This window comes from Peromyscus californicus, unplaced genomic scaffold (assembly GCF_007827085.1).
Source record: "Peromyscus californicus insignis strain IS unplaced genomic scaffold, ASM782708v3 Scaffold_21__1_contigs__length_65335640, whole genome shotgun sequence".
Lineage (NCBI taxonomy): Eukaryota > Metazoa > Chordata > Mammalia > Rodentia > Cricetidae > Peromyscus > Peromyscus californicus.
In genome coordinates, this window is record NW_026294514.1 from 10,688,008 (window position 1) to 10,702,584 (window position 14,577).

General features: G+C 42.3%; 1 protein-coding gene across 6 annotated transcripts in view; it reads right to left on the reverse strand.

Annotated features, from left to right (window-relative positions):
- Satb2 (SATB homeobox 2) overlaps positions 1 to 14,577 on the reverse strand; it is a 179,041-nt gene that overhangs the window by 96,079 nt on the left and 68,385 nt on the right. For all 6 annotated transcript variants that reach the window (XM_052749484.1, XM_052749486.1, XM_052749481.1 and 3 more), the window contains 2 exons: positions 3,382 to 3,508; positions 2,187 to 2,310 (listed from right to left, as the gene is read on the reverse strand). In XM_052749484.1, coding sequence (XP_052605444.1) covers positions 2,187 to 2,310; positions 3,382 to 3,508 — 251 coding nt within the window. The remainder of the gene's footprint in view (positions 1 to 2,186; positions 2,311 to 3,381; positions 3,509 to 14,577) is intronic.

Below are 14,577 nucleotides of genomic sequence, written 5' to 3' on the forward strand. Positions count from 1 at the left end.
AACAAAATGAACATATAAGCAGTGACTTCTAGTCCCTCATGAGTCAGTCAAGGAATTTAGAACCCCAGAAAAGGAAGAGATCTAAAGGCATTCTAAAAGTTAAGAAAGGAGGCTGGTGTGTGGCACCCCTCTCTAATCCCAGCACTCAGAAGGGGAAGGACACATATTCCAGGGCAGCCAGGGTTATACAGTGAGATCTTGTCTCAAAACAAAAGCCAAATAACAATGGGAAGTAAGAAAAAGCTAACACCTCCCCTTACGTCATGATTTGTACAATATATATTCAGAAAGACAGAGTCCTGAGTGCTTCCCTTTCCTCTGAAATGACAGATGAAATGATTGGATAACCTTCACCACGCTCCTACTGGCATGGTGGGGCTGATTTGTGTGAATAGCAATGTGATTCTTAGAGTGGCTGAGATGCAGACACATAACACAGCTGCTCTGAAAGAACATTTGAAAACCAGTGAATGATAGATGCTCTGCTAGTGAGAATAGCCTGTGGGAAGAGGGTGGGGTCTCCCGGCTTCTCTGTGTACTCTGCAAGAGCAAGTGGCAGGCAGAGAGTGACATGAGCACTCTTCGCTCACTTTCAGTCTTCTCAAGCTGTTTTGTGGTCTTCTAGGAACACAAGATTGTAATGCTACTTGGAGGATGGTAAAGGGGAAAGATTATTTTGGAGGCATTCTCTTGTCCTATAAAACGTATCCAGTGTCATCTGGTGGCCTTCTACTGTCTCTTCCTAGATCCACCTGTGTGAGGATGGAGACTCACAAACTCACTGAGAGAGAAGAGAAGTTACCAGTGCCCGATGAGAGAGAAGAAGAGTGGAGAATTACTACTCAAGAGGTCACAGACACCGGAGTGACAGACAAATGGGTGAGGGTCACAGAGCATTGAGAATGGACTCAATACTATTTCCCTACAGACTTTAAAAAGTCTAAAGACTACCCTTCTTTCTGATATTTTACTACAAAAGAAAAAAAAAACAACTAAACTTCTATCAAGACACTGAGAACACTGGAAGGTGCATGGATTTGAAAATTATGTGTCCTCGCTTTGGACTTTAGCTCACAAGGCTGTCTGTACACTCAGCCCTCTTGGCCATGGTAAGAATGATGAGCAACATAAGAACCTATGATGAGCAAAGAGTGAGCAGCTCTGCTGATCTCAGTGAACAAAACTCTCAAGACCCAAGGTTTTGCAGTTAAAAGTTAAGAGTAAATAAGACACCCGAAGCTGTGTGTGTGACATATTCAGGCTGCTTTGTAGGGACAGCCTATATGACTAGATTTGGTGACTCACAAAGGCATCAGGGGACAAGGAGGAGGCTATCCCATGTAAGCAAGCCTTGAAAAGTAAAATGAAAAATAAATACACAGACACACAATGACAGCCTCTACTTCCCTAGTATCTGGCCAGACAGAACAGCTAAATCATGACTTCTGCTTAAATACACAGGCTGCAATTGTTGCCTTTTTATGGACTTCTCCACTCTTCTTTTTTGTCTTCAAGGTTTCTTTTGTAAATTACAGGCCACTGGGATGTTCAAGAAAACATATACTATCCGCTGGAGCCTTGATACAAATGCCAAGCTCCAGCAGAAAAACCAAATAAGACTTAGCTTTGGTTCTTTGGCGTAGTTCAGTTTCTTATTTTCATGGTTTCTTGTAGTGTATAATCACATAAAAAGTGGATTGTCATTGTTTCTAATGATATATTTTTGTGTGGTAACTTTATTTAAAAACAAAAACACCCTCTACAAATGTCTATAACATAAAGATCAGCCTCTAACTACCCAACAGGGCAAAGGATCATGCAATCATACCAAGACGTAAGGTCCAACATTATCAACCCATCCTGTAGAGGGCGTAAGGCAACCGCTGGGAATGTCGACTTTGGAACTGGAGGTCATGTGCAAGGCCTCAACCTGGCACTTAACCAGCAGAAGAGGTTTCAACACGAAACTCCAGTGACTTCCTATGTCATGATGTCCTAGCTGCACCATGAGAAAGTTGATGGTTATCCTCAGCAAGTGGTCTCATATATTTTCACTGCTTTTAAGTCATTAGCAAGCTATCCCTGAAATGATGACTTTTACTAAGTACCCCCGCCTTCTCCAGGGGCCCCAGCAGTGCGGTGTGACGGCAGAAAACACCAAGAAGATGCCACCTGGAGCCACTGACCTGGGAGAGAGGGCATTCTTTGGCTAATGTGCTCTGGTTCATCTCTTTGAGCAGTTCCTTTAAGGCATTGCGGACTGTGGCATGGTTCCATTGCTCCGCAGGCAAGTCTTCCAACTTCGAACAACTGCAAAACAGAGTGGGAAGGAGTAACACGTGACCCTCAACCATAGCCTGGCTGCAGAGGACGAGAATGCTGCACGGCTCTTGGGTCCCATGCCACTCACTGTCAGAGTAGGACATCTAGGAGGTTCCCAAGAGAGGGAAGGGGAGCAAGCTCCTTCTGCAGACCCGTAGACCCCAGCTGTGGTGCCCTCCATCCTAACAGCCAAGGAAAACTGTCACTGTGCATGTGAGTGGAGTGAGTAGAAATTCTATTTCTACACATCAGATCTTTCCAAACACTGGAGAACTAACATAGCACTGTGGTGATGGGCTTTCCCAGCAGAGACTCATTATGGATCTTCCTAAGGTTCAATGTCAGCACACTGCCACCAAAACCAAAGTGTGAAGGCTCACCTTCCCAGGAAAACTCAGAGCGGCTACTTTCCCAGTCCAAAAGTAAATTTTAGGAAAGACCCTGAAGAATTGTTACAAAAAAAGAACAGGGGTGGTGGGTCCCTGCTAAAGTAAAAACTCTCCTAAAGGAGAAAATTTTTTTCAATCTTGCACTGAAGGATGCCATTGCTTAAGACACAACTTGCAGGCACTTCACAAGGAACGGGTACAGAGAACCTCTAATGCTGGGGGGTGCACAGCATTCCAGATCTCCCTGCAGACCACAGGCTGCCTCTCACTGAGTGTCCACCACAGACAGACAGAAGCCTCTGAAGGAGAAAACTCTCAGCCAGCAGAGGGATTCGATACTTCAGGTGCTCTGGGGTTGGTTTCTGAGAAAGCTGAGAGGAGCCACAGGAAGAGGGGCTGTGCAGAGCCCTCCTTCCCCTGCCCTGAAGATGTTTAATGATTTATCAAGCAGCCCCTGGGTGACCAGTTCACTGCCTCTGAAAACAGCATAAAACAGTTGGAATGTGGACTATAAAGATGCCCAGTGAAGCAGCCCCTGCTTCCCTCTTCTCGCCTCTCATGTTACCCACTGTCTAGAAACTAATGGAGACGACAAGCTGGACTCCACAGTGACTCTAAGATCTAGGCAGTAGCTCTGAGAGGAAGCAGACAGACGTGCAGAAATACCCACCTTTGTAACTGGATCTTCAATGTCACAACGTGATAGACATCTTGCAGCATGTCGGCCACTGTCGCATCAGGGGCATCTGTCACGTAACTAAGGGGAAGAGGGTTCCACCTCCCGAGCTTGATTATTCCTGCACAGGGAAGAAAAACATAATAAACATATATCTGCTATTTATTAAACCCTTCCATAGTTTGTTCAATGTCAAGAAGGTCATTCAACAGTCAACATCGAACTCCCCCTCTTAAGAGTTTACGGTCCCGTGTGTGGTGAGGTATTCTTTTCTGGCTGACAGCTGAGTTAGTGAACTACACAGGAGAGAGATAAGGAATGGAAAGGGTGAGGTTTAGTCATAGACAATTGATTCTTTTATGTTTTTCTGTGCCTGAAATTACTTAGAAAACCATACGGATATTTCCTTTCTCCAAAGTCTTGTTTCACAGTCTAACTTAAGACTGATGCTATATATACAGGACTGCTGATTTCATAGACAAAAAAAAAAAAAAAGCAAGCTTTACCTAAATATAAGACTTGGTTCTGAATTGAACAAGAAAGAAAACTACTGGGTAGGCTGCACATTCAGTCACATTCTGACTGTGGTGAGTCCTGGGGCACACAGCACTTGCAGCCCCTGGAGGCGCCCGCCCTCACCTTGACTTCTGGTCCCAGCACCACAGCTCAGAATAGCAAAGATGCCTTCAGCTGCCTCTTGGTTTTTATTCCTGGGTTCTTTTTAGAATGACAATTGGCGCCTTTCCCCTGTGGGTTTCCTGCTGTCTGTGGTAAGCATGGATGATGAACAGAACAAAGCTCCCAGGCTAGCTGGGGCTGCAAAGAGCAGCCACTACTGAAGCAATCCCCACAGCAGGAAGATTCATGGGGTGCTCACGCATCACACGGGGAAATGCTAACTTATTCACTGGATGGGCCCCTCTGGTCTGGAGCACAGGGCACACAGAAATTTGATGAAGAAAAATAAACTCATTTCACAAATGACACCAGGTAACAAAAATTTTATTTCCATGCTATGAAAACTCGGATGGTCCCCACGGGATGTCAGAAATTGTCACATATAAAAATGTTATGTTTTAGAGATAAAAGAAAAACAGCATTTTTATTTTTCCTGTTGACAATACAGGTGAGTCTAACTACATTGTTTTTTTAAAATACATATATTTTTATCACTGAAGAAAGAGAACACCTGTACACCCAAAGGTACTTTGAACAGATTCCCAAAACGACTCCGTAGCTGTGAGGCAAAACTCTCAGGGTGGGAAATGACCTTTCCGGTGAGGGTATGTCCTGTCCAAGATGAAATAAATGAACGTGGAATGCCTGACATAATGCTTGAAAACAGGGAAGAAACGGAACAAAAATACTCAAATGATGCACTGTTTCAGTATTAAGACTTAACAATCTGCTGCTGAATATGCTACAGTATAAATAGTGCCTGGACTCAGCCCCAGCAAAGCGGCGCAGCTCTCATTCATGGTGCCGTATGGCTCCAGTTCTGGCTCCTTAGCTCATCTCTCCCCTGCCAAGAAGAGCTGCTTTTTTGTGGGGGATAGTTTCCCTAACATTCCCTCTCATGACAATGAAAAATGCACAGCTCGGAGCAGACACGAGATGAGCAGCCGGGGCCTGCTGGACAGCCACCCCGGAGAGGCCCGATCTGCTGCCTTCCTCCTTTCTGGAGGTAGCCATATTAAAAAGATACCACACAACAGGTCCAACCTGCCACCTTTCTAAGAAAATCACTGTGCGATTTTCACTTCCTTTAAAAAAAAAAAAAAAAAAAACACATTATCTCCATGGCCCCCAAGTTAAACATAAACTGACCATATCCTAAAAGCGCATTTTTTTAATTATAGGAGAATAAAGGAGAAGACTGGTGTTGATGGCTGTGTTCTCTGATTGGCACAGAGAAGACTCTGTGAGTTGTTTAGTCACTGGGACTACGAAGGTAATCTGAAGGAAATGAACCCTGCAAACTCCCAGGGACGATTCTCTGGGACATTCAACCTGCCCGTGTGTCAGCAGCTCATTCCCTTTTTTTTTTTTTTAAGGAGCACTCCACAGTGCAGCCAGACAACCAAATATAGCTGTGTGACTTCATTCCTATCAAATCCAAGAGAAACAAGACTCATCTATGGGAATGGCAAGAGAATTCACGGGGAAGGACGGGTTTGCTTGTTTGGGCTAGAGGCTGCCTGAGTACAAAATTTGTCAAAATCCATCAAACCAGCCTCTTAATACGAATACTTTTATTGTGTGTAAATTATAACTTGCCAGGCATGGTAGCAAATGCCTATAATACCAGTAAGTTCAAAGCTACCCTGGGCTATACAGTGAGCTTGAAACTAGCCTGAGCCATACGGTAAGACTTTGTCACAAGGGAATGGAGATGGTTCAGTCAGGAGAGTGTCTACTGCGCAAGCTTCAGAACCCGAGTTCAGATCCTCAGCACTCACAGAGAGGCTGGGCATGGTGGTGTGTCACTGTAACCTTGTGCCAGCCTCATGCCAGGACACAGAGACAGGCCAGTCCCTGAATGTGCTGGCCAGCTGGCTTAGCCAGTCACTGACCTGGAGACTCTGAGAGACCCTGCCTCAGAAAACAAGCTGGGCGATGAAGGAAGACACTCAAGGTCTGACTGTGGCCTACAAGTGCGCACAAGCACGTGAGCAGATGCGCACATGCTCGCACACACATATACATACATAGGCACCCTGAACGCAGATGTACATGACACACATATACACATACAAACACACACACACACACACACACACACGCACGCACGCACGCACGCGCGCCAGGTACGGTAGCACATGCCTGTAACCCTAACAAGAAGGAGAAATATCAAGCATATAAAGCTGGCTGGGCTATATAATGAGACTCTCTCTATTTTAAAAGCACACAAAAGGTTATCCAGTAAGTAAAAAAAATAAATCATATTCCATTTTCCTTAAGGGATGTGTGTGCAGGAAGTAATGGACTGAAGCCAGTATCTCCATTTATGTGAACTCCCTCCCCACCTTGACGAGCCAGAAGGAGACTTGTTTGGGCTGGAGCTAGACACACAGGTGCTTCACATCACTGAATACCTCCACACAGAGCATCTGCTCCAAGCTGGTTTCTACATCTTCAGGGGAACAGAGGGTCCATGCTCTTCTCTCAGGCAAGGGAGGAAGCACAAGCTTTCCCTTCTTTGCACTGTCTGGAGGTTACAGTGTATACTCAACTGTCTACCTGGGGCAGGAAGTCTAGCGTGGGCTCTCCTCAATGTGCCTTCCCTACAAGCCGGGGTGTCTGTCTAATGCACTAATCCACTTTGGAAAACATTCTTTGGAACAGCCTCCTTTCCTGATTTAAAAAAAAAAAAAAAAGACAAAAATATTACTTAGAATAGTAGTCAAATGTTAATTAAAGAAATCAAACTGGGAAGCAGTATACCAGAGCAACTGTGAATGAGTGTGGGCTTCCAAGGAAATAGCTGCTGAGCATTCCTGGCTTCCTCCATCTTCTAATCACGTGACTCTAGCAAGTTAGTTAATTTCTCCATGCCTCAATCTGCTCATCTGTAAAATGGAATCAAAAGGTACTTCCCTTAAAGGAAAAATGTATGTATTCCATGCAAAGCCCTTAGCACTGAGCTTTGTCCTAAGGAAAGACTGAAGGAGGCGTACACATTCAGATGCTTTTGAACACTTGACTCAGTTACTCCAGGATAGGCTGGTAATTAGCAGCGAGTTGGGGGTTAGTGTGTACAAAATTTGAGATTTGGAGCCAGTGATTTAGTTTATCCTCATATCAGTTTTCCTGTCAATGAAGTGGGGATAATAACTATGCCCACCTTCTGCATTACCATGGGGCTTTCCATGCACACGGACTGCCACGTAACAAATGCTCAAAAAAAAAAAAAAAGAAGAAGGAAATATTTTTGGAAGTTTCTGCGTGAGGACATAACAGCACCTAAGCAATGCTAGAGGAGATGAATCTCTCCTGGAAGAGGGCTGGATGAAAGGAAAGAGAAAACCACTCTAGAGGGAGCAAAAAATCACTACAATATTCCAGGCAGGAGTGATTCATTACAACTTGCAGTCTCATCCCAGCCTGTAAGGTGGGGCCACCAAAGCCTGCAGCGTAGATAAATAAGGCCAAAAAAAAAAAAAAAAAAAAAATTGTCATAGGCCCACTAGGGACAGTTCCTAATTAGGAAATCTCAACAATCCTGGCATAACCTCCAGTGTACAGATGTTACTTCTAATGCTGCAATCTAAGCTAACTCCAGAGTGTAAAAAGGAGAAAACTGCTGGGGTCTGATTATTTTGACACACAGGTGTCAGGTACACGGTGGATCCTCAATACATGAAGGTCCCTTTCCCTGTTCTGAGCAGATGTCACACTCTCACTCTGTCTAGAGCACTGATCCCCAATAGTCATGTCTAGAATCTTGAACATTCTTCAGCTTCCGGTCTAGAACTAGGTCTAGCCTGAGCAACCCATCTGCAGTTGTCCTTTCTCTACACGGCTGCACGGAGAGCATCCATACTTGGTTTGTGAGTTTTACCACAATATCCCTTTATGTTACTTTACAGGTACCTAGTCTTCTTCTTTGTTTTGGTTTGTTTTTTGCCTGTTTCTTTGTCCATTTCTGAGCCAGGGTCTGACTACTATGTAGCCTGGGTTTACTCAAATTCATGGTCCTCCTGTCTCAGCCTCATGAGTGCAGGGATTATAAGCATGAGCTACTGCACCCAACATCAGGTGCTTTCTAGAACCATTTGTTCGTCTTCAGAGGGTCACTGTTCTACATAAAAGTGACTTTAAAAATCAATGGGTACCAGCCAGGACTAGGAACTGGGCTTCATCTCGTCAGGTGTGAGACCTACTCAGCCCTGCTACTCTAAGCATGAGCCCCTGTGCCAATTCCTGATGACAAGGCAAGTCTCTCGAGCAGGGCTATGCTCATCCTCAGTCATGTATCACTCAGGGCACTGACATTTATTCTGAAGAAAAGGAAAAAATGAAACCAACGAGTCAACAGAAGGCAGAAGAGTCGGCCCCACCTGGGAGTTCTCTGGGGAAAATGGTCCCCGCAAGGAGCCACTGCAGACATAAACAGTGTCTCCCAAGTCATCTTACTATTTCCAAGAAACGCATCATCTGCAAACATTCAGAAAATGCCTGGTGTTGAGGACTATTACAGATGCAGTTTCAAGGTCTTTGAGTCACAAATTATGGGCCTTTATTTTGGAGTTGAAATTCATACAAATGTTAACATGATTGAATTGAGCACAATATAAATAAAACTGTTTATATCCAGACAAATCTGTTCATTCTAAAATACAGAATGCCAATTCACTCTTTATATAATGCATTCAGACCAAATAACAAAATGCAATTGTAGGTAAATTTCCCATTAGTGACATAAAATTAAGTTGGGAATGGAAGCAATTTTTGTCTAAAATTAAAAAGATGCAACAATGGAAAGCACTTTTTTACTCTCAATGTAATATCCTTTCAGAGTCAAAGAGTTGACATTTCACAAAAGGAAACATGAATAGTGTTCGTATTGGTGTCTTCAGTATTTTATCAGTTTTTAGTCTAAGAGAAACCACATGCTCTGCAAAGTCAAAGCAAAATTTCTGTCTTTCAAATTATTAATTTTTAATATATAAAAATTGGAGGGTGTGGGATATTGCAAATTGTAACTGAACAGTATGGGACTGAAGATTTGAGAAACCACTTAAAGTGGAAGTGAGCTATGGTGACATACAGTACAGCCAACAGAACCTCAGAAGAGTTTGCATGTAGTGCTAATTATCCATTAAACAAATTTTCCTCATGTGTCTCTGAGTCACAAATATGCAAACATAAACCCATGCATCCTGGACCGAGTTTGAATAAAGAAGCTTCTTATTGCTAAACACACAGCTAAGTAAAACTACTCCCCAAATGAGCCAGGATGAGAACTTCCACTCCAGTACCTCAAATACAAGAACCATCTCACACAATGAAGGTCTATGTCATGTCCTCTGTAAGGAACATGAAAGTTCTCACAGTCCACAGTGATGTGGAGAGAGCTGCTGACAAAACCCATCTAGGAGACAGATGCATGCAACTAAGCAAGATATCAACAGTACCCTCACAATTCAACTCCGTGAATAACTTCCTTTTATTCCAGGTGCATCCTGACGTTAATTTTAAAACCAAAGTGAAAACTCAACCTGGGGGGAAAAATGAGACATTAGCTTTAATATCCAAAGGCTGGAGTTTATATATCTCATAACCCCCTGGAAAAGATCTCAGCAAAAGAGTGTCAATAAAACTCCAGTCTCAGAATAACTAAGCCTTGGGGCTTCTGGTTCTCAGTATTATTTCCACAATACACCAACTGCTGATGAGACCCTTGTAAAAATAGGAGAACTCATGACATTGATTGCATCTGTTTACCCTCCTCGGAGCGATTGGGTCCCTACGCTCCAGCATATAATTTTCTGTTGTTAAGCTATGCTTTGTTAAAGAAATTAAAAACTGTCTGTCCTATATAATAAGAACATAGAATTATTTATCCATAAATCAGTTCACAGGAAATCACTACCCAGCAGTACGTAATAACTCAGCCTGTGCTTCTAACCTGTGGCCTGACTGTGGTATATCATCAATCTGCACCAGGAAAATGGCATAAATTGTAGTTATTATTGCTGAACCTGTGGTGGAATGATACGCAATGAGGAAAGAGAAAGGAAAGGCCAAGACATGCTTCTCTTCTTCATGCATAGCTTACCAGAACCCCAACATCCCTTTCTGGAGCAGACCAACTCTTCAACACTTTCCACTTTAAATGTAAGGACGCTATACATCCCAACTGCTTTGCACTCCAATAAAGGAAACAGAGATGAAATAGCATTCTTCAGGAATTCTGCTTTATTCAGCTGCCTTTGTAATTTACACAAATTAACAAAACCTCTCAACACACTGGTCTCTGAGCCTATGACGCACTTAATACTGTATTTATAACAGCACAAAAACAATAATTCAACAACTCAGAATAAATGTTGAGGCTCTATTGTTTTATATATATATATATATATATATATATATATATATATATATATATATATCAACAGAGCACAGTGCACACATGCTTACATGAATGCAAGCGCATGATTTCCATTCCCCACACACATTTGATCCACTTGCAACAATCTGAGTATTATTTATCACACAAACAACCAAAGTTTTAATTCTGAAGAACATTAACCTAGGAGCTAGGGAGATGGCTGAGCCATTAAAAACATTTTCTGCCCTTGCAGAGGAACTGGATTCGATTCCCTACATCTACATGGTGGCTCACAATCATCTGTAACTCTAGTTCCAAGGAATCCGATGCCCTCTTCTAGGCTTCATAGGTACCAGACACACATACAGTGCACATAGATAGAAATATGCAGAGAAAATGTCCCTACACACAAAATAATAATTTTAAAAATGACTTTTTGATTTTTAAACCATACCTACACTTTTCAAGGAATATTACAAGGAAGACTATTGGTATTTAAAAACCAAAATTAGTTTTAGAGTACTTTCTATAAACTATAGGTTTATAAACAGCATTTCTCAACTTTTTAGAAATAGTCACCCCCTTACAGTATAGACATTCTACACACACACACACACACACACACACACACACACACACACACACACATATATATATACAGTAGCATTTGATGCCTTGTAATTCTATACATGTTTCTACATTGTGCAACATAAAGATTTGGTCCCATGTAATAGATGCTGTTTCACATTTGGGAAACGTTATGTTACAACTCTGATTTTTATTAGATTATTTAATATAAGCACTAAGTAACTAGACTAAATTAATAAAGGCCCTGTTGCAGAGGGGGGGAGGAAAGAAAGAAGAGGGTGAACAAAATTATTCCACAAATTAAATAAAACTTTCTGAAGTTGGTATTTTATAAACCCTTATTTAATTTTGAAAATTCCAATTCTCCTGAAAAACAGCCAAATTATCAGCCAGGCTATAAAAAAAATATGGTTGGCATTTAGTTATTTATTTCATGAGAGTACCATTTAAAACTATTACATGGAGAATGAAAAATGAGAAAAGTGTCGCGTGAAGTTACTTGGGACCAGTTCTAGTGCTGGTTAGAAACCTCATCTGTGATAGATTTTCGTATTATTGTTTCTAGTTTTAACAATTGTCTGAAAGAATTTCAAATTAAAGGACTAATTTTGGCAGGTAACACAAACAAGGATTCTTGTTCTTTTCTCCCAATCATTCCTCCCTTCCCCTCCCCTCCTCTCTTTCCTCCTTTCTGTTCAGAAATACATTTGAATGAAGGTATTTCCTCCATCCCTGTCTTCCTCCAACATCTCTAGGAAACAAAGGCACAGGGAACGCACATTCCCTTAGACTTACTGTGCTGTTCTTCAAAACATACTTAGCTAGTGTTTCTGTATGCTCTGGGGTAAGAAGTATCCACGAAAGATCTAAAACTGCTGTCACCTTGCATATTTCACGTCCTAATTAATTATCCATAATCTTTTCAGAGGGGAGCTAAAGAGCTATAGTAGAGTTTCCTGATGGTCTGACATTGCAGGTCCTCTACTACCCGGTTCAGCAAGCTTGGGAAATCTTATCAATCTCATGCTCCCAGTTACATATTCCAGAATAATCCTTCAGGTATATTCTGTTTCCTGTAATCTAGGGTGTGCCTTAAGGGTGCTATTATGATGGTATGTAAAGTATCAAAGAAAAGGTGGCCAGATTAATGCAAGAAGTACATTTATATTATGCACCCTTTTTTTTTTTTTTTAAAGACAGGGTAATTCTACAATAGCCCTGACTGTCCTGGAGTTCACTCTGTAGACCAGGCTGGCCTCAAACTCACAGAGATCCTCCTGCCTCTGCCTCCCAAGTGCTGAGATTAAAGGTGTATGCCACCGTACCTGGCTAGGGTGTCCACTTTTATCCATGTTCCAACTCAACAGATCTCTCAGCCATTCACTAAGTAGCTATACAGCATGAGAGCAAACATGGATGAAATCACTGAAAGTGATGAATGCTTTTGATTTGGAGAATGTTTGCTTTTGTTCCCTTCCAAACATTCTAATGATTTTTCACTCCCTGTGTTCCTGTGTATGTACATGAGACGCACATCATGTATTCTATTCTATTAAGCCTTAGAATGCACATGATTTACAGGTCTCAGACACTTCACACTTAGAGATGTCCAGATAGCTCCTTAATTTGCATTTTGGAAATGTCATATTTAAATACTGCAAAACAAAATTTGAAATATGCCACTCTCACTTCAATGGCTATGAGAGACGCCAAGGGCCCAATACGTAAGAGGTAGTCTCAGCAGACAAACACTTCTTGAACTGGATCAAAGGCAGACTTACAGTCACAACACACATGGCGATGAATAATGATGACAGCTTATATGAGCCCCATGGAATATTCAGACATGTCAGAAAATGTCACATGAATTAAAGGGCAACTGAAGAAGGAGAGACGTAGATACCGGTCCTGATTATATGTATAATTAGCCATGGCAGTTGAATCGAATACCTTGTGAGGATCTGGGAGGAAGCAAAGAGGAAGAAACTAATTCTTCTTCTTCCATTGTAAGGATACTGCTATTCAAAGTGGTCTCATTAAATGAGTGAGCTCCATTTTCACCCCTAGAGCAATTACGAGCCTCTTTCTGGCCTATGAAACAAAAGCTCTATGGAGAGAACCCTAAGAGAGGCTGCTGAGGAGCCAGCCTTGAGAATTACTGCCTAGGGTTCCCACTTAAAACAAAACAAACAAACAAACAAACAAAAAACCACAATGGCCAGAAGATGAAGATCTAGCCTCAGATTCTCAACCTGAAAAGAGTTGAAACCAAATGATTCCCAGATTCTCTCATTTTTAATTCACTAGAAAATGTGCTCACTACTGTCAGTTAGGACAACTAGCAAGAAAGCACAATGTTCCAGCATGGAAGGAAAGTGGGGTGGCGTGCACTGTCGCTGTGTTTATTTCCTGTTGGCTATGTGGACTTGGCATGGACTGAATAAGCAATATGGGAGGTGAAGCACACTTTCCTATATATGAATATACATTAGAAAACTTTCTGCAAATTTGAACTTTATGCTGTCAGGATTATGTCAATTTAACTTGTCTTAATAACCCTAGCCTCATAACCATGAGGATGCCTACAATACGGTGGATCACATGCCAATAAGGCCATTTCACTGAAAGGCAGCAGGAGGAAAGTCAGAGATGTGGCTTTGGCTGTGGCTCTGTATCTTTTCTGGGCCCCTGCTTTCTTTACTAGAACATGAGGCATTAAAAGAAAAAGAATTCAATGAAACAAAGAAAGCCCCTGCCTGACTCACGATGATCACAATGAAAGAACCCAAGTCAAACTGCACTGAAAATGATAAAGCGGGGCCCACAAGATGCCCCAGCAGGTCAAGAGGCTTGCTGTCAAACCACAACCTCCATCTGGTCCCCAGAACACACAGGCAGTGAAAGGAGAGAACTGATGCTGTGGACAGTCCTCTACCCTCCATGTGCATGCTGTGACATGTACATGCACAAGCAAATAAATGCAAAAACATTTTAAGGACGTTATGAAGAGCTGTGTGCACTGGCATTCATGAATGCTAAGTTAACATAAAAGAAGTAAGCGTTCAGCTCTGTACAGTGTTTTTGAGGGAGAGTTGCCTTTACTTAAGCAAAACACTAAATATCCTAAAATGTCACTGGCTAACACGGCAAATTATCTTCTGGTGTTATGGTTTGAAAATGTCTTCAAAGGCTCATGGGTTGAAGGCTTAGTTTCCCCATCTGGTAATGCTACTGGGAGGTAACTAGATTATGAAAGTGCTAATCCCACCATCGAGGAGCACAGAGCTAAACAGGCTGCTAGGAAGCAGGGCCTGGTTGGAGTCAATTTGTCACTGGAGCATCTTGGAAGGAACTAGCCCCATATCAGATTCTATCTGCTTCCTGGCTACCCTGAGGTGAGCAGCTTCCTCCTCTACGATGCTTCTGTCTTTCAACAGGTCTGAGAGCAACTGACCTGCTGACCATGAACTGGACTCCCTGAAATCCTCAGCCCGATGAGTTTTCCTTCCCTTTAAAGTCATTTTCTCGTGTGTTCTGTTACTTGC